The sequence below is a fragment of the Notolabrus celidotus genome, chromosome 19, assembly GCF_009762535.1.
Source record: "Notolabrus celidotus isolate fNotCel1 chromosome 19, fNotCel1.pri, whole genome shotgun sequence".
Lineage (NCBI taxonomy): Eukaryota > Metazoa > Chordata > Actinopteri > Labriformes > Labridae > Notolabrus > Notolabrus celidotus.
The window spans coordinates 11,069,834-11,089,202 of record NC_048290.1 but is presented as its reverse complement, the minus strand read 5'-3'; the positions used below and the strand labels follow the sequence as shown (position 1 = coordinate 11,089,202).

The 19,369-nt window shown below is 39.8% G+C and overlaps 1 protein-coding gene across 5 annotated transcripts in view; it reads left to right on the top strand.

Annotated features, from left to right (window-relative positions):
* The window catches only part of add1 (adducin 1 (alpha)), a 40,914-nt gene extending 21,978 nt beyond the window's left edge, over nt 1-18,936 (top strand). The window contains exons 9-16 of one of the 5 annotated variants that reach the window (XM_034708836.1): nt 10-183; nt 658-909; nt 4,718-4,813; nt 5,946-6,038; nt 9,656-9,812; nt 11,554-11,643; nt 13,217-13,250; nt 16,092-18,936. In XM_034708836.1, the coding sequence (XP_034564727.1) occupies nt 10-183; nt 658-909; nt 4,718-4,813; nt 5,946-6,038; nt 9,656-9,812; nt 11,554-11,643; nt 13,217-13,250; nt 16,092 (897 nt within the window). In that variant the 3' untranslated portion in view covers nt 16,093-18,936. Of the gene's footprint in view, nt 1-9; nt 184-657; nt 910-4,717; nt 4,814-5,945; nt 6,039-9,655; nt 9,813-11,553; nt 13,255-16,091 lie in introns of all 5 variants that reach the window. The other 4 variants (XM_034708837.1, XR_004634813.1, XR_004634814.1 and 1 more) reach the window with 4 other exon arrangements.
* The last annotated feature ends 433 nt before the right edge of the window (nt 18,937-19,369 follow it).

Below are 19,369 nucleotides of genomic sequence, written 5' to 3'. Positions count from 1 at the left end.
TTCTTTCAGGTGCGAACACTGGCCAGCGCTGGAGGACCGGACAATCTGGTGATGCTGGACCCGGGGAAATACAAGGCACGCCCGCGGGTGCCAGAGCCAGCCGGTGACGGGTCGTCTACACACCCAAAGTGGCAGGTCGGGGAGCAGGAGTTTGAGGCTCTCATGAGGATGCTCGACAACTTGGTAAGGAGAAGGAAAAGAGGAAACTGTTGAAATTTGAAAGTGATGGTATATTAATGATTTTTTTTTTTATTTATGAATGTTTTCTACAGTGTGAACTGGTGGTGTCAAATTACACAAAATACATAGTTTGTAATATGTATTTGCATACAGAAATGTGATCACAAAGTTTTTGTGATCACATTTCTGTATGCAGCTTTGGAGAGGAAAACCTGAAGCAGAAAAATAACATTTTGTCTTTTTCTGCACAACTTTGAACTTTGTTTAGTTGCTCCTTATTTCTATTCCATTCAGTTAAAATTCAAATTTTTGCATTTTGTCAATTCTAAACAACATGTTGATGTGTTATGTCGTCTTATAGATGTTTTTTAAATAACACATTTTAGTTATTTTAACTATTTTAACATAACTATCAGAGCTTCATAACCCTTTTTCTAACCCTTGTCTTTTCTTCTTCTTTGTGGTTGCCACAACCAGGGCTACAGGACGGGCTACCCTTACCGCTGCCCGGCCTTGCGAGACAAAGGTAAAAAGTACAGTGATGCAGAGTCCTCCTCCCACGGTGGTTACTCATACGGCGAGGACAGTGACTCAGGCGCTCGCTCCCCACTGAAACACAGCTTCCAGCGCGGCCAGCGTGACAAGACCCGCTGGGTCAATGCCGGCGGCCGGCCCGACGAGCCCTCCGAGGATGGGCCCGACGGCAGCAGCCCCAAGTCGAAGCCTAAGGTGTGGACGAACATAACACACGATCACGTCAAACCCTTGCTGCAGTCTCTCTCGTCTGGTGTCTGCGTGCCAAGCTGTATAACCAACTGCTTGGTCTGTGCCTACCTTATTGTTCATAGTATAGATTTTACAGCTACCTTGTTGTAGAAACAGGCAGGTGGTCGGCATCCTGAGGGTCTGGGGACAGTGAGGCGTAAAAGAATAGTCCAAGTTGTCATCTATCATTGAGCCTTTTTCATTTAACTTGTAGGCTAAAGAAGAGAGTGAGAATCATCACACTTCTTTTCTCCCTGTCTGTAATTTAAGCTGCTCTATTAACCCACCTTTTGAATGCAGCTAACTCTGCTCTGTTAATTACTCCGCAGCACAGCTGTGCTTATTTTGTCGAGTCACTTTCGCTCTTGTTTCTCTTCCTGGTCTCCTACTGCTTCATGATGCCGGGCCAGCTGCCTCCCAGCATGCCCCACTGCATGTGTAGTAGTGAAATGCATTGTTGGTGTTGATGTTTTTCCCAGAGGAGCGAGCAGCAGGGGTGTGGCATGAGTCCTCAAGTGGGCAGGTGGAAGTGGCAGACATGGTGACCACACTATCGCTCGCCACCCTGTAAAACACGTCCTCTTTTTCTTTGCATCTTGGAGTTAGCTTTTTTAACTTTGTCGCTCAAAAGTTACTTTGAGAGAAGAGTGATGAAAAAGCAAACACAGCTAGAGGGTAGCTTTAAATATAAGTGTGAGTTCACAACAGGTATTAATTCATTTAAATTGCCTGTGTTACAGGAAGTCGCATGTCTCCTACAAGGAATCTTAACCTGCATAGTTGTAACAAACATTATAGAGATCTTATTAATCCATATGTGTTACACGACTAAGCAAACTTTGAGGAAGGCCTGCTTCTCTAATTTCTTCAAACAAGTTGAACTGCTCCGAGATGAATGTTTCTCTGTCCTCTATCATTTTTGGTTTCACTTTGTTCTGAAATGGTCTAAATCCTGCATGAGCTAAGTTGTTATGGAAAAAAAAAGAAAGCAAAAAAAGCATCCATTGAATCTGATCTGACTTCTGAATCAATTATCTCCTGTTGGGAAAGTAGGAAGTTTTGTGTTGTGAGACTCTTTCTCAGTGAGTATATCGTGTTTACATGTTCATCTCATACTCAAACCAACCCGACCCGGCTACCTCCATCCAGAAACCCTTCCTCATATGGCCCCGTGGTTTGGAAAGCTAACAAGCCAAGCTTAACGTAAACGCAGGAATGAAGTCATTAGCTTCCGCCTTCCACTGCAAATTACATGCCTAGTTCGAAAAGGTGAAACAAAATAGTCTGCATGAAAGCTGAAGATTTGATTTCTCTATCTCACCCGCTGCTCATTCAGAAATGGGTCCTGACTTTTTTTTCCTTCAATCATGCTGAGCATTACCAGGTTAACACAAACGCTGTGAAAGTAAGAGGGGTGTTATTTCACATTTAGAGGAAAATGTCAGCTATTGCGACAATCAAAAGGTTTGGTCCCAGCAGGAAATGATGCCCTCTTGTTTTTAGTTTGTCACGTTGTGACAATGAGCTCTTTTGTCCCAACGTGGGCGAGTGTCCTCGGGTGTGTTTCTCTCTTATCTCTGTCGTCTTTGTTGTCGTGTATCAGCCTGGGAAATGACTTTGGTGATGCCAGCTCACCCCTCACTGCCACTCTCGCTTCGTAAGCCAGACTCATCATCTCAGTCACCCACCCACCCGGCCATCCCTCACCTCACCCTCCCCCCTCGTCTCCTGCCACCACCCACCCCTCACCTCTCCCTCCTTTAACTCTGCTTTAATCTTTCTTTCTCATTCTGTGATGTTCTCAGTTGGTCTTCAGTGTGTCTCTTCTTTTTTTTGGTTTTGACTTTGAATAGAATATCAATGATGATGACAAATGTTTTTCAGCTGTTCAGATAGATCTGCTGTGTCTGAAATCACAACTTTCACTCCCTAGGGAGATCTCTGTAGAGGACTAACACAATAAAAAAAAAAACAATGTCGGACACTACTCACTGTGTCCAGGGAGACCAATTATGACGTCATTAATGTTGCAGACTTAAAATGTGCAGCTGATCTCAGGCTGGAGATCAATAATAAAATAACAGTAGGAATTTCATTCTTAAATTATATTACACTGAGGGTTTTTTCACATATTGTTGAGTAAAATAAACAAATATATTTTAATATTTTTACCCCACAATACCTTTCTTTTGTACTTATGCTGAAACGAAGCGAATGTGAAAGGGCAAAAAGCTGCAATTCCTCGAGTGTCCACTTGAGGCTGGCTCCAAAAGCAAAAAAATCCCCATTAGGTCTCATATTAAATTGCTAATTTTCATAACAGAATGAAACATTCTTACAACAGTTTTTATTATGTAGATCATTTATTTATTATTCCACACAAAACACAAATAAATATCGTAATAGTTTGTTTGTTTTTAATTTTACTGAGGATAAGAATTATGCACAATTACGCACATTTAGGGATGTGGTTTGAGTTGACTGACAGGTGGTCAGTCGTATGCTCGGAGGCTAAAAGCCCGCCTCAATTCCACATCTTTGCCTGTTTCTCAGTTGACTTGAAGTTGATGCATTTCCAGCATGGCGACCGCCATTAATGGGCTTCAAAAACGCCTCTTTGGAAATCAATGGGTGACATCACAGACTTGATCTCCATGTTTTATACAGTTTAAGGTGCATAATATGGTCTCATACCTGCCACCATCATAGGGAAAAACTACCATTACTACTCAGTCAATAATTCTTACTTGTTATGAAACTGCTTTCAGATTCTGGCTGACATGCCACCAAATATAAACTTTTTGCTTTAGTCCATCTAGCATTTTCTTTTACATGGTATGCATTTCTTTGCTAGAGACCATAAGTTGTAGCACTTTTTTTTTTAATCGTCAGACACCATAAATGCACTATATAAGATACATTCTCACTCATAATTGTGACAGCAGCACAAAGTGTCAAATCCCTTGCACAGTTTACTATATATTGAGTTATGGGTGATTTCAGACACAGCTATTGTCAGGCTTTAGCATCTACACCTTGTGATTTCACTTAAGCATGCACACCGTCTTTTTTCAGTGTTTGATCAGTATAGGGAAAGTCCAGTCTAAGACGAGAGTAACTTGTCTGCAGATTTTTAAAAGAAATCATCATGCATGACTTCTTTTCACGTCCAAAAGCCTCATTAGAAACTCTGGACAAAAGAAAAACCAGGCAGCACGAAAGAACACAATTCTTAAAATTCTCCTGTGTTTTCTAACTCATTCCACTCTCACTGTCAGGAACCGTGGACAGGTTCAGCTGCATTTCTTCCAGAGTTGTAGCGTTGACTTTGACTTTACACCATTAGCTGATGCTTATGAAATAGGTTTTTTTCAGTTGTAGCTAAAACGTCTTGAAAAAAATCATATCATGCACCAGTACAGCCTTGATCTACATTTATGTAATTCAATCCTTGTTCCAATGGGTGTGAAACCCTGTGCACAAATTGACCAAGCTAGACTGAGTTAAGTGAGTCTAATAATGAAGGTTGATGACAAAGTATGTTGTCGTGAGTTAGTCTTGCATATCTCCCTGAATGTGCCTCATCATCATTCACTTTCTACATTCAAACCTTTTTACAGCCATCCAACTTTGTCCATTTCAGTTCAGCATGACTCTTGTATTGTGAAGCCTGCATAGTATTTTGTCTGAATCAATTTTTGTGCTTGGGTTTCTGTGTCATTCACTGAAACTGATGTAAGTTGCATTTTAACACTTCTTGTGGTGTTTACAGTGGACAAAGGAAGAAGGACTCCGCCAGGCTGCTGTAGCCAATCAGTTCATCCCACTCAACACCAACCCAAAAGAAGTGCTGGAAATGAGGAATAAGGTACTCTTCCTCTCACTGCCTTCATGTGGATGAAACAAAGAGTTTAAGGCTCCTGATAAACTGGACATACTCGTCTTGCTTTGGGGGGGGGTATTCTTTAGTTTTGTAAATGGACTGCAGTTTGTTATACACAGCATTGATGTATAAAAGAGATAATATTGTTCATTTCCTCTGCAGTCCTCCATTTTTAAAGATTATTAGAACTAAATACAACCTGGGGTAGATAAATGTATACATTAAAGTGAGCCAGAAGCATTTTAGGGAGAGGTAAATGCCAGAAAATTGATCACACAACAAAAAAAACAAAACACAAACATGCAGTTTGCTAAGACGAGACAGCATCGTGGTATCTTCCACAAAATCTTTCTGTAGGGGTTTCACATAGTTAGTTCATTTGGTCCAGGGTTTAATAAATGCATCCTTCTGAAGTTGTAAACAGAAATTAATCCTTTCAATAACATAAATAGAATTTACTATATTAATCCATTCCTGTATTGTGGGAGGTTCAGGAAGCAACCAGCGCCTCGTAAAGGCTATTTTACAAGCACAAATTAAAAATGACAAATGGGCATTTATCAATAGGCCTAGCCTGAAAATCTACATCTCCCAAGAACAATGTAGTAAATTGTAGTGCCAGGTCAATATTTATTATACCTTTTAATATTCTATGAAACTCTGAAAGGACATTCCCAGAATATATGCCAGTGGTTTGCTTGTTGAAATCCACACAACCTCCAACACTTAGAATCCCTTCCTGTAAAATTGTCTTTCTGCTTTGGTGTGACAAAGAAACAAATCAAACACTTCTCTCCAAATTCACGCCATACATGAGAATTGGCACATTTCCACATATCTAACCAAACCTCATTTGGTATCGACAAATGACCCTCTTTCTCCCATTTCTCTTCAACATATTCAGTGATTTGTGGTTTCTTTATCATAAATCCCTTTATAATGTTTAGAATTTGCACCTTTATTTGAGTCATTTAGGTAAGCACTTATGAATAGTCTCAAAATTGGATCATCAAAGTCTGTTTTATTTCTACATACCTGAAGGTATCTGTAAAAATCTGAGTTTTCAAGACCGTATTTGATACTCGTCATGTTTTAATGAGTGAAACGTTGCCTCTAGATCCGGGAGCAGAACCTGCAGGACATAAAGACAGCAGGGCCCCAGTCTCAGGTTCTGTGTGCCAGCACTGTGGTGGAACGCAACTACAACCAGGTCAGTCTTTGAACCCTCATGCATAAAAACCCCCTGCTGCTACAGCTATCCCGACCTGGAGATGAATCTGTGTCTCAAACTGATTTTATTCAGTTTAGATACCTTTAAAGTCCCAGAACATTCTGTCCAGGTCTGGAGTCACCCCTTAGACAAAAAAACGCTGAAAATTGTGAAAACTGTGTGTGAAGTCCTGGACATTTTTCTTTTTAGAAAGTCTTAACTGTGACCTCAGATGACATAATTTTTTAAAGAATTCTCTTCACCGCTAACAGAGAGCGAAACATGTCCTCCATGTTGCGTGGTGACTTTATAACTGTCACATTATTCTTTGACCACAGAGATATTCAATCTGGCAGGTGAGTAGTGTTTTTGGAGAGGTAACCTGACTCTGCTCTCCAAACCTGCCAGCTCAGGTTGTGTCCATGGTCATACATTGTTTATTATTTGTCATTTCTCAGAGGTTTTTCACTCAGAGAATAGGAAGGTCCTTGTTTTTCCAGATACAGCTAGTTTTATATCTGTGCATGCACTCTTTAAGTTGGTTTGAGAAGCAAAAAAAAAAAGATCCATGAAGAGAAGATTGTGATTTAAACACAGCAGCTGATTATTATTAAAAAATACTGACCAAGATATAGGTCAAAAATCACCCAGCATGTCAGCAGTCCATCATTGTTAATGCAGAGCTACTGCATGAGCCCCCTTTACTGATAGTCGCTCGTTGCAGTGCATGCTCTCGGCTTCCATCATTGCTACGCTTTTCACATCTCTCCAGAACCATCCCACTTTGCATGACGTTCCAATGTTCGTGTATGTCTGTGTGGCATGTGTGTCTGCAGAGGTGGAAAGTAACTAATGCAGCCACTGATTGCCATTCGACTGTAATGAAATGAGACTGCAGAATAGAAGCTATAACCTAAGATGTGTTTTTAATTTGTAACCAGAAGAACCTACTTTACTTGAGCCTCTTTTCTGAAGTGCAGTCTCTCAAAGTTATCATCTTCATGCTTAATATTTGAGATTTTAAAGCCTGTATTTGCATGAAAATGATAATAAAAAAAGGCCCCCTTCCATAGAGACCAAAGAAGCTTTTGATGTACTGTAACTATTTAACACCCACATCTTGGATGATAGTATGATAGTCATTCTCTCTCTTATAATACTCTTTCCACCTTTGTGCGCCTGTCCCTGAATGTCTGCACACATTCATGCCTGCCCGACAGACCGCTGATTAAATGTTGCCAGTGTTTCAAGAGATGGCTTGTGCCCCCCCTCCTCACTGGGTTTACTATTGCAGGACGCCCCTCTGTCTGACTGTACAGACACTATTGATGGCCTCGATGTGTCCGAGGGGTCCTATAGTCCTGCTAGATCAATTAGAAAGGTACTTACTGCTCCAGTCACTTAATGTTATTCACATTTTGCTCTCATCATCCTCCTGTCACTTCCCTGAGTCCGCAGAAAGGCTTGTAGAAAAAAACGAGTGAAAAGAGAGAGAAAACGTGTATGGTCATGTGACCTACCTTTTTAATGCCTGACGGGATCTGTGAGGTGAAGAATGATGGCATGGTTCTGTTGAAGCAGGCTTCTTTCACCAGTGTTTCACAGCATATTGTTCAAGTGTATGTGGCCAGTAATAAAAAGGACTCAGATCCAGTGATGGTGTTTGTGATGCATGCATTGTATAGAATGTCAAAAAAGAGGAAGCCACATTTAGTGGCTGACTAGTTCTGCTCATGTTGTGTGCCTGATGATGCACTACTGGCTCAAATACTTCCCCAAACCTGTCGGTGCCTGGCTTTTATGTACCAGTGTTATTAAATATGAAAGTTAAACACTACATTTTACTTTTAAAATGTTCTCTTGTTAAATTATAATGTGTTCCTTCATTTTGATTTTACCTGGTAGCTCATAGTTATACTCTAAAGTTGTATGTTATTGTGAATGTACTGGTCGTATTTGTCACAATTAATCTGCTGACCCCATGAGGGTGAGCTCCGAGCTCATGTTAAAGCTAATTGGGAAACAAACAAACAAATAAACAAATAAACAAATAAACCATCCTGCTCATTTGCTGCATATTTTTTAGAGTTGAAGGACTCTTAAGCAGAGCTCATGGGTCATATGACGTAGAATAAGTGAGTTTGAAATGCATGCATTGATGATGTTAAAACAGCTGCTTTTCTTAAAGCTGCTGTTGGTAGGAATGGTGTCAAAAACTCTGTCCTGATTGGTTAAGGGGCGGCCCCTACTACGTCCTTCGATTGGCTATGAGTCCGGCACTATCATGACTGCACACGCCGATCTGTGTTGGGGGGCTAAGAGGAAATCTGGTTGGAAGGGATAGTGTTGACATTCGAAATCCCTCTCTCTGAACAGATGTTTACTCTGTGACTACCAACAGCAGCTTTAATGTTAAATCCACTTTTAATTGCTTGTTTAGTGTGACTTCCTGCATGTCATATTTTTAGGGCTTTTACACCTTTATTTGGAGTAGAGGATAGAGCAGGAGCAAGCAGTTGACATGTGGGAAAGGGGCTACAGGCTGGAATTGAACCTATGCCGCCAACTATATGAATACGCAACTTAACCACTGGGCTAAATCTACACCTGACTGGATGTTTTGACAGTGCAGATATGAGCACTGTATACTCAGAAGTGCAGAGCTTCTGAAGTTCCACAAAGATACGTTTTTTTATCTTGTGTGCACTAGTTCTTTGGGAAGCAGGTGTTTCTTGTCATGTCTCATGAACTATACATAAACATTTACTTATAGCTCCAACATGCTGTTTATCCTGATAACCACAGAAGCATATTAGGTCTCTCAGAGCCACATTTGTAGTCATGAGCTAAAGAAAATGCTCCAACAACACAGATGTTGAGATGATGAAGCTGTGATCTAGCTAGCAAAGCAACACATGGTCAATTTAGAGGTTCTCTCAAACATACCACATCAATAAATGATCTTTTCACCACATGAAAATATCTTGTTCCCACTAGATAATTATCTTGTGTGCATAATATATGATCTTGCTCACACAAGGTAAGAACTTGTAAACACAAGATAACTTGTTTGCATAAGATAATAACCCCTGAGCACAATATAATTACATTTTTCCCCACAAGAAAAAAATGATATTCTTGAATTAAATATTACCTTGAGCTCACAAAGAAAGAATGTGTCTAGGAATTCAGGGTGTGATGGAACAATATCCTGCACAGAACAAAAACAATTTTGAAGAAAACACTGAATCAATCCCGTACAAATATTTAGCACATTCTTGTATTTGAGGCTTAATCACACCTGTCATAGTTGCCTTTATGCACATGGCTGGAGAACTCTATATTTTGATGACTAGTCACAGAATCTCAGAGATGAAGGGATTCACAATTTACAGGTGTGAGTGTAAGTTTAGTGACTTTTAAAAGGCAGACTCAAGAAAGCTTCAGTGCACAATAAGAGCACACTCTGTCTGGTGAATATGGCCATTTTCAGTGAAATGTTAATCAATCAAGCATCAATTACAGCTAGTGTGTTTATTAAAAGCTTAATGAATCCACTCAACTGTAACTTGTGTTCTATTTGATGTCTTTTTGCCTTCTGTCTATGTGTCCTGTAGGGGGAGCTAGTGACCGCCTCCAAGGCCATCATTGAAAAGGAGTACCAGACCAAAGTCATCGTCAACAAGCAGGGTCCGAACCCCTTCACCAAGCTCACCGACCAGGATATGGAGGAGTATCGCAAGGAGGTGGAGCAGAAACAGAAAGGGCCTGAAGGTAAACACGGACAACTAATCAGTCAAATGACATATATGTATCTTTTTTTCTTGACCATAGGTTGTTGTGAAATTTAATTTTGATGTGACAGTGACGCACATACACAGTAACCAGTGTAGGCAGCATTTATATCACTGCAGCTGAGTGTTTAATCACTTACATTTTAGCGCCCTTCTCAGGGTAAATTGCTCTGCATAGACAACAGGGAAATGTATCGTCTGACTCATAGCCTCCTCCTTCTGTAATCACTCTTTCTTGCCCTCCCTTGAGAAAAGAAAATTACACCTTGAGAAATAATAATGCAGCTAAAACGAGGCTGCGCAGCAAGAAGGAGAATTTCTTTTGTTCACTTAATTTTGTTCCATTTCTATATATTTTGAGTTCAAATTATCTGTAGTAATTTTAAGTGTATTAAATGATGTAGAAAGAAAAAAAGACTTGTAATATGTGGCAAAAAAAACGCCTACAGAGTCATGCCCCTCTGTAGGCCAATCTATGATGTTATCTCTCCACACACATGACTTCACAGTGCAGAGACAAGATGATAGCAAGGAGGGCTCGGCCTCCAGCGTTCCCTGTCCCGAGCCTGAAAAGCTACCAAAGGGTGAAGCCTCTGTCTCCAAACCTGTAGAGTCTGCGCTCGACTCGTCCAGCTCAGAGGCTGCTCCTGAGCCGAGCTCCCCTCCCCTTGGTCTCTCTGGTGAGGCAGAGCCAGCTGCGAGCATTGAACGTTCTGCCGAAGCGATTGTAAATGAAGTGTTATCGACCGCAGAAGAGCTTCTTTCAGCCCCAGATTCCCCACAGAAGGAGTTCCACTCTGCCGTGCTGCGAGCCCTCAGCAAGGAGCCAGTGGTAGACCCAGAGCAGGCTCCAGGTACAACCCAAAGGGAGCGAAGTCACCCCTGAAATCTGGCCTTCTGCTTCCCTCCTCCCCTGCTCAGCCTTGCCGTGGGAGCGTGGGAACCCCTGCCTGCTGTGTCTTCTCCTTTTCCTGGGGGTTTGAAGTCTGCTGCCATTGTTTTTTTTACCTCCCCACCCAAAGTTCAATCTCGAAGTATCTCTGCTTGATTTTTTTCCCCCCTCATCCCCTCTCTCTGATGTCTTGCGCTAAAGGCATCCGAGTTTAAGCAGATCAGTTATCTTTCTGCAGTTTGATTGGACGAGGAGCTGAGTAGAGGATTTGAGAAGTAAAAGGAAGATCATTTTGAGATTTAAAACAACCCCTCCTCTCTTTGATGTGCTCTCTCCTGAAGTCTAAATGTGCTTTTGCAGTGGAGTGCTAACCTGTGCTAACCAAAGATGCCGTCTCTGAGCTCAGTTATCCAATCAGAGCTTCCCATGTGTGGACATGAATAACGGGGTTCTCCTTTTCCTGCTAATCTATCCTGGATTTATCTCTGTTGGTGTCCACTCTCCCTCCTGTGCCTCTGACTGAACTCTAATAAATCCAATGATAGATTTGGTTTTGTCTGGCTTTTGGGGGATATTTGAAGGTTGATTTCATCCAGATTTTTCTCAAATCTCTCCTGATTCATTCTTCCCCCTCAATTGGTTCCTTTTGTTTTCTCCTATCCTAAGATTCTTTGAGACAAAATGTTACCTTCAAACAAAATCTAACCTCAAAAACAATTTGACCGTCAGTTGATTTAGAGATGTCTTCATCTCGATATTTTTTCTTTTGTGTGGTTAAAAAAAAAAAAACCTTCATTGATTTATTTTTCCGTTGGTTTTATTTGTTCAGACCCTGAGCTGCTAGTAGAGCCTGAGGAGGAGCCCAAAGGCCAGAAACCCACCACTACGCCACCCAGCACCCCAATCAGAGCAGAAGAAGGTAGGTTGGCCTTGACAGACTCGACACACTTGACTCGCCTGGTCTAGCATGGGTTCCTTCAGTCATCTGGCTGGGTTTTTGAGCTTTCTCAGGGTCGACAGAGAGAATGCAGAGGTTCTTTCCCATCCATCTGCCTGTCTGTGTTAGGGTCTGTTTGTTTTGTGGCCTTTAATAATACTACTACAGGTGTTGTGCTTTGATGTTTGTAATAACAGGCCAAGAGGTTGACATTAATCAGTAACAGAAAAGATATCATAGGTTGAGATAAAGCTATTATCTCCACACACAGGGTTAGGAGGTAGTAAAGAGACAGTCAGTGACATTACATATAAAATAATATATTTAGTTTTTCTCCTTTTTCTTAAGTCAGTTATATATTTTCTTTCATATTTATTTTTCCCCTCTTGGTCTTTATTACTATTGGATTACACCTTAGTGAACTGTATCATTCCCAATGATACAATAAATTATATATCTTTATTTAAAGCTCCTGTGAGGAGTTTTAGCTTGTTATGAGACATATCAATATTGGTATTAATATCAGTCTATGAGCTTCAGAACCAAACAGGAACTTAGCTGACAAGATACATTTTCTTTCTGAATACTTATTTCTAATGTCTGAAACAACCCCCGTTGAGTAGGTGTCAGATTACAAGAGATTAAAGCTCCTGAGTAGAGTTTTAAACTTGTTATGAAACATACCGAAAGTAATACTTTTGCCTTTTTATATGACCTACTAAAGCAAATGAGCCCGTCAGCTACAAGTTTTTTTTACAAGTTTCTATATCATATGTAAAACTCGTCACCCCTGATGAAGTGAGTTAAAGCACACTGCCAAAACAACCTTTGTTGACATTTTCTACATCAAAAATAATAAGGGGTGTGTTTGATTGTTAAAAGACAGCAGGCTACTTTTTGCTAAAAATATTGCTTACACGTATAGGACAACGAATGAGAGGTATCCCTTTGTCTACAGGGGGGGCTAATAGCAAAATAAACCAAAAGTTCCTCACAGGAGCTTTAACTTCACAACCATATGCTGTGAAAAGGCAGCAGAATTAGATTTATTGTTAAAACAGTGTTTAAACACATACAGGACAACATCAGCAAAAAGATAATGGGTGCCACTTTGTCAACAGGGGGCGCCAGTTCAACAAAAACCAAATATTTCTCACAGGAGCTTAAATGATGAGTGGTTTTATTACACCTAAAAATTATTTGAATGTGACCTACAGTCAGTTAACAGGCGATTTATATTCAGTGTGAGGGAGTTAGGGAATTATTAGTTTTGATCTCAGGTGTAATCTAATACCTGGATTGTTGTTATATAACATGTCTGTATGTACAGTATCTCCTTTGCCCCTGCACTTCCATTCTCCATCTTTTTTGGGGTCTACTAAGAATGGTTCCCAACCATTCTTTTTAAATTTCTTCTCTGGTGGTGTTTTTTTCTTTCTCTTTTTCACATTTTTTGTTTCTTTTTTTTAATTTAACACAGTGCTTGTGGTTTGATCTGCATAGACATTTGTTTCTACTTGTGCTTTTTCTTCTTTGTGCCTGCGATTACAATCAGGAGATGGAAATACAAAAGAGTACCTGTTGCCATAGTAAGTACGTACAGTTCCAACTCCTAATTACCTGCCACCCTCCATCCCCGTGTTTGATCATTTACCTTTTTTTTTTTGCATGGCTTCACCAGTAGAGCTCTTCTGTGTTCTCTACTAACCCGTTTTCCCCGGGGATCGATACTGTTCAGTTGATTTTCAGTCTTTTCTCTGAACTCCTCTGATTCCTTTCTTCAGGTTTGAGGGTTATTTCAGAGCTCCACCCTCTCTTGTGATTTGCTTCTTCTCACTGTTCCCAAAAAAGAGAAATACTGATTTCATGAAGAAATTACAAAGACAGATACATTGAATTTATGAAACCATTTTCCTCTACAGTACTTTAAACAGTGACCAGTTTGAAACAAAGTGGGGGATGTTCCTGAAATAAACCTCAACACACCAAACTTCTAAAATTTAGATAACCTTCTTCTTCTTTCCAGTTACCCACTGTCAGATTAATTAACCTCTCTAGCACTTACACACTCTACCAATTTATATGACACTGTGAGTTTTTGTTTCATGTGAAAAATCAGGTAATGTCAATGTTGTTTGTCTTACAGACGAGTCCTTTACCAGGTACACCAGTGCTTTATTTGAGTGTGGCTTTCAAAGCTATCTTGCTGCTGATGGCTTCGCTGAGACTCGCCGGTAGTCTAGCTTTAAAGATGGTGGACTTCCACTGCTTTGCTGTGTGGTTCTGTTTAAGTCTCCATTTTTATCTGTCTGTGTGTTTGGACTCATCTCTGCCATGACAGACATGAGAGAAGTTAAATGATGACTGGTGTGTGATGTGTACTGAGGTCCTAACATAGGGTTTTTCCTGCTAGTCGTTAGCATGGGAGAAATATTAAAAGTGAACAAAGCTGTAGTTGTTTTGCACATGACTGCATTGTGTGAGCTTGTACCTGAGCTGGTTGGCCTCTGATTAGATAGCACTTGTTGCTTCTCAAAAAAAAATTTATTTGCTGGGAGTATTTGTAAATCATGACAGAGAGACATACAATTTAATAAAAATTACCAGGTAATCCCTATAAAAGTCTTACTTCATCAAAGCTGACAGTTCTCCATAAAATAGAAGGAGACAACATGTTTCTGCCATCTATAAGATACTTGTTACCTCATGTAATACAGGTAAATTAGGTAAGCTGCACATATTAAACTCTCCAATTTGGCACTGAAAATATTGTTCAGTTACTTTGCCATATAGTTTGACTGGTAAAATCTGACAGTAATCACTTTAGGCCCATAAAAGAGTAAAATCCCTTTCCAGTCATCAAACATTGACTTCTGCTCGTTAGTTTCAGTCCCCAGCGCTTCATTTTGAAGCCAACTAGCTAAGTTAAAGCTAAATTGGTGAAAATAATCCAAAACCAAAGTAGCATCCCATTCTTAGTTAGGGACCATTGACCTCTGCTGACCAAAATGGCAACTAGCTAGCTAGCTATTTAAGTTAGTCTTGCAATTTTGAAAATAATTAAAAAAATAATTGTTGTCAACCTGACTTTAAAGTTTATTAAAGTAAGGTATATGTTTTCAGTCAGGATTAATCAGAATCAGCATCTTGTTTTGGGCTGGCTGACTTTTAACGACTTAAATAGCTACTGATACTTTAAAGTCTTCAGTAGCTTTAGAAATATTTAAGCTAGCCTTGTGTATTGGTAAGGGAAAAATGTCTTTTTCCACCTGAGTTTTTAGTCTGAAAAAATAAGGCCAATGAAACAAAATACTGAACCATTTTCAGTCAGTGACCGTCTACTTCTATCAATTTAAAAGCAAACTAAAGCTTTCAGTTCTCAGCAACTTTTGCTAGCTAGCTAGCCATTATTGTTAGCAAATTTGCCACACTTGTTAATAGTTCTAACTTATTTTAGATTGATAAAAAAGACTGATGATTAAAACGGTATTAAGTGCCTTTATTTATAGAAGACATCGTTAAACTAGATCAACATAGTTGATATGTGAGTTATTGTAATTTTTAAACATTAATCTGGAAAAAAACAAGAGTTACCGTTCTCTTTTTTCACACTCCTAATCAAGCAAAGAGGTAACATCATTCTATACTCCCAGCAAGGGGTTTGACTTGGCATTGAATGTAGCCCTGTACTCACCTGTAAAGACGTCTGGGTCTGGTTGTTAATTCAAGGCTGAGTGTAACTTACTTATCCTTGAGAGCTGTGCTGGTTTTTAATTAATCCTCTCCTGACTTATTATATAACCTCACTGGTGTGGTTATGTGATTCAAGTCTATGGAAACATTGCTGTATTTTGTGTTGTAGATTTTCATGTTTGTTTGTCTGTACACAGGCTGCAAATGAGCAAGGGAGCTACGCTCATTAAGTTTTCCCTGTTAAGATGAAGGTAAACCAAAATGCTGTGTCAGCATGGGCCTGCTGAAATAATGAAGTTAGAAGTAGTCAGAAAACAAATGAATATAAGGTTAAGAAAAGTCTGTTTTTGGAAACTTATTACTAAACCAGGTAAATAGAGAGGTAACTGACTTCTTGAGTGATGCTTTTCTGTTTTGTATTGCAGTAGTGTGCAGTGCATTGTTTAGTGCCAGGTGTTTTTTTAAATGCTGCTTTTGGCTTTTTGTGGGAATATTAGCTGCTTAAGATGTTAACTTTTATGGTTCAAACCATAGAGAAGATGAATAGATTAATTTTATAGATGCCAGGGTTATTTTAACTCCTGATGTTGATACATTGATGCTTTTTAATGAGAAAAGTGGCTTAAAAAGTGCATCCAGTGGTTGATTTGTAGAAGCTCCAGTGGTTACAAGCTCCACCGCAGATCCATGATTTTTTCCTTCATGATCAATAACTCTCTTCATTCTCCTCAACACAGAGTCCGTACCCGAACAAACCTTTAAGGATGAGAGCGACGCAGCCACCCTGAGACAGACCCTTCCAGATCTAACACCTGATGACCCCTCTGACGCCCCAGCACTTCCTGCTGAAGACTCTGCCTCTGCACCTGCTGCTGTGGAAGCAGAGGTGGAGGCAGACGCAGATGCAGCTGCAGCTGCAGCTGCAGCTGAGGGGGAGGATCCTGCCGACGCTGGTGATGCTGGTGACCAGGAGGGGGAAGAGTCTCCTAGCAAATCACCCTCCAAAAAGAAAAAGAAGTTCCGCACTCCCTCGTTCCTCAAGAAAAACAAAAAAAAGACTGAGTCCTAGATTGGAGAATGTTGGATCGGTCCTCTCGGCTGGCCTATGCCTCTTTTCATTTTTGCTTTTTGTCTGCTTTTCATCGCACCCTTCGAGTAAACCCCAGCTTCACTCAGTTATGCTTTTTTGTCATTTTGATATTATTTGTCGCTGGCTTATTAACCTATTTTTCCTCGTTAGCGTGTGCCAATTTTGTATACAGTGTAAAAATGATTGATTGCATAAAGGTTTTTAATTATTAGAGGCTTTTAGTTGTGAGAGAGTGATGCATTCGGTCTTGTCCACTCCATCTGGCCTTTCCATGCATGTCGAATACTACAGGCCCAAACCGCTGATGTGAGGGTTTAAGGTTTTATTGCCCTAATTTTTTAAAAGGAAGAGTATTACTAAACTGTTATAACCACTAGAATGTATTGGGATTGTATCAAAAATATGTCCAAGTGTCTTTCAAAAAAAAAAAAAAAAAACAGTGAATGCAAGACCAGAAGCTTGTACGCTCTCATTTTACTGACAGGAACTTCTGTCAGTGAAACTTCAAATAAAACCATTTAATCACATTTTACATTTTAGCAAAGCAGGAGAACTACAATTAGGAAATACAATCACATAAAGTCCATACATGAAGAGTCCAATACTTTGATTAAACCATACAAGCTAAATCTATTGTTGTTGTTTTTTCTTCAAATGAACATTTGACATAGCCTTAATCATCTGGTACGTTGTTTTACATTTTATAATATTTCCCGAATTAGATCAATGCACCATGATTTGAACTGCATTGTTTACACCATTGACTGTATAACAATATGGACAGCCATTGTAAGACATAAAGCCATAATCCCACCTTGATGGGTGCTGATATATTGCGCTGGAGGAGCCAAGACATGTGCAGAAGCAATATGTCGGCGCCAAGAAGTGAACTGAAGTCACGCTGCTTCTGCTAACTAAAACCTGCATTAGACTTGCATATAACACATCTAACTTCCCTCTGGTGGGTAGGGTCCAAATCAACACAGGAATCTATTCTGGACACTCATTAAGAGGACAGGAGCCTGCATTTGTCAACATGGCTATCTATCATGATGTCACATCCCCTCTTTTTAACTGAAACTAAACTTCCCTGGAAAATGAGCACTTGGCCATTAGTTAACAAACTGCTGTGTTTTAGTGACATTTTTTGGCGTGTTTTTTAATTTTCTACTTTGACAAATGTCCCATCTGTTTTAAATGAAGAGACAGACTTCAAGACCTTTACTACAGCCAGTCACCAGGGGGAGCTCTAAAAGTTTTGGCTTCACTTTGTGGGAGCTGTTGTGCTGTCCATGTTTTTACACAGTCTATGGTTTAAAACCTGCTGAAGTTGAGTGTTTCACAACAAACAGTGAGTCATCCTTAGGAGTGTTGGGATTTTCCATGTTTATTATTCAAAGGAACAAATATAATTTTGGTCCTGGCTTTTTAAGCCTTTAGTATGAAGGAATGTGTACAAACAATTTCTAGTTTTTGTTTTGTTCATGATCTGAGCCTGGATTTGTTTTGATCCTCCCCCTTTATCTCTCTCTGTCAAAGCCAGAACCATAATGTGTGAGTTTACACATTTCATTTTGTCCTTTTATGTATTTCTTTCTTTAATTTTTATTCTAACCTGAGGTGGATTGGGGTATGAATGCTTGCTGTGAGCGAGCACTGTGAATCTTATTTTCCAAAAACCACTGTCTGTGATCTCATACCACACACTGTTTTTAAATAGCCACAGTCTGCATCATGAATCTAGATACAGAACATGTCACTGTCACTGTTATGGAGCTGCATGATCAATCATACTTCAGACTCTCAACTTAGACTTCAAACTCCACCCTGACCAAATGGACTTTATTGTTAATGAATACCTGTGTGTTTCCAGTTGCAGTAAAGACACGATGTACACTGGAGAAGCTTTTTTTTTTATGGCACTGATGTGTGATCAGTGGTGTTAAATAAGCTGTGCTTAAGGCTGCCGGGCATTAATACAATAGCCATGTCCATGCATTGCTTCCTAACCTGTGTTTATTTACCCTGATTGATGGAAGTGTCGGTCTATATAAAGTCAACCAAGAGGCTAAACTTATGGGAAGGCTTACCTGATCTGTCATTTAATGCCCAACAGTCATATTATCTACAAAGCTACATGCTAGCACAGAATGACTGACTCATGAAGGACTGCATGTGTAGAGTGCTTAGAGTGTGTACTCTCCATTTCGATGACTGTAACCACCCCTTTTATTTGAATTATGTTTTATTTCTTTTGCTGTAGTGTGCAGATAACAATAATAGAGTCTTCGTAGTCATGGTTTTCATTTGAGTCAATCATAGAATCTTTTCAATTTCACATCTATGCTGATTTATATTCCCTGTCTGAACTACTTCCAGTTTCAATGTTTTTATCATTCTACCATCTACAAACTTAATACTCCCACCTGTCTTTTCTCATGGTTCTGCCTCGTTTACAGCCATGAATAAACAAACACTACCATGAAAGTCAATGTTGTGTGATTGCAGTTATTGATGTGTTAGAGGAAAAAATATACTGCCTGCCAAGGAGCTCATGCTTAGCAGAAAATATTTACTATACCAGATACATATCTCGTGATTCAGTCCTAATAGTTTCATCATGTTAAACAAGCCACTCCAATGTGAATTTAAATGAACTCTTCATCTACATCAGGGGTTCCCAAACTTTTCAGCCTGTGACCCCCAAAATATAGCTGCCAAAGACTTGTGACCCCCACAGTCCCTCAAAGTGGTTAAATGTTGCTTCATACCTTATTTACTTTATTAGTTTACCTACATGCACACATGGCTGTGTTTCCTGTGCTGCTGTGAATTAACCTTCTACTACTGGTCCTTTTGTTAACTAACTGTTCGCTAAACTTGTGGTGAAGTTAGATCTTAAACTATTGATGGGTTGCTCTTAAT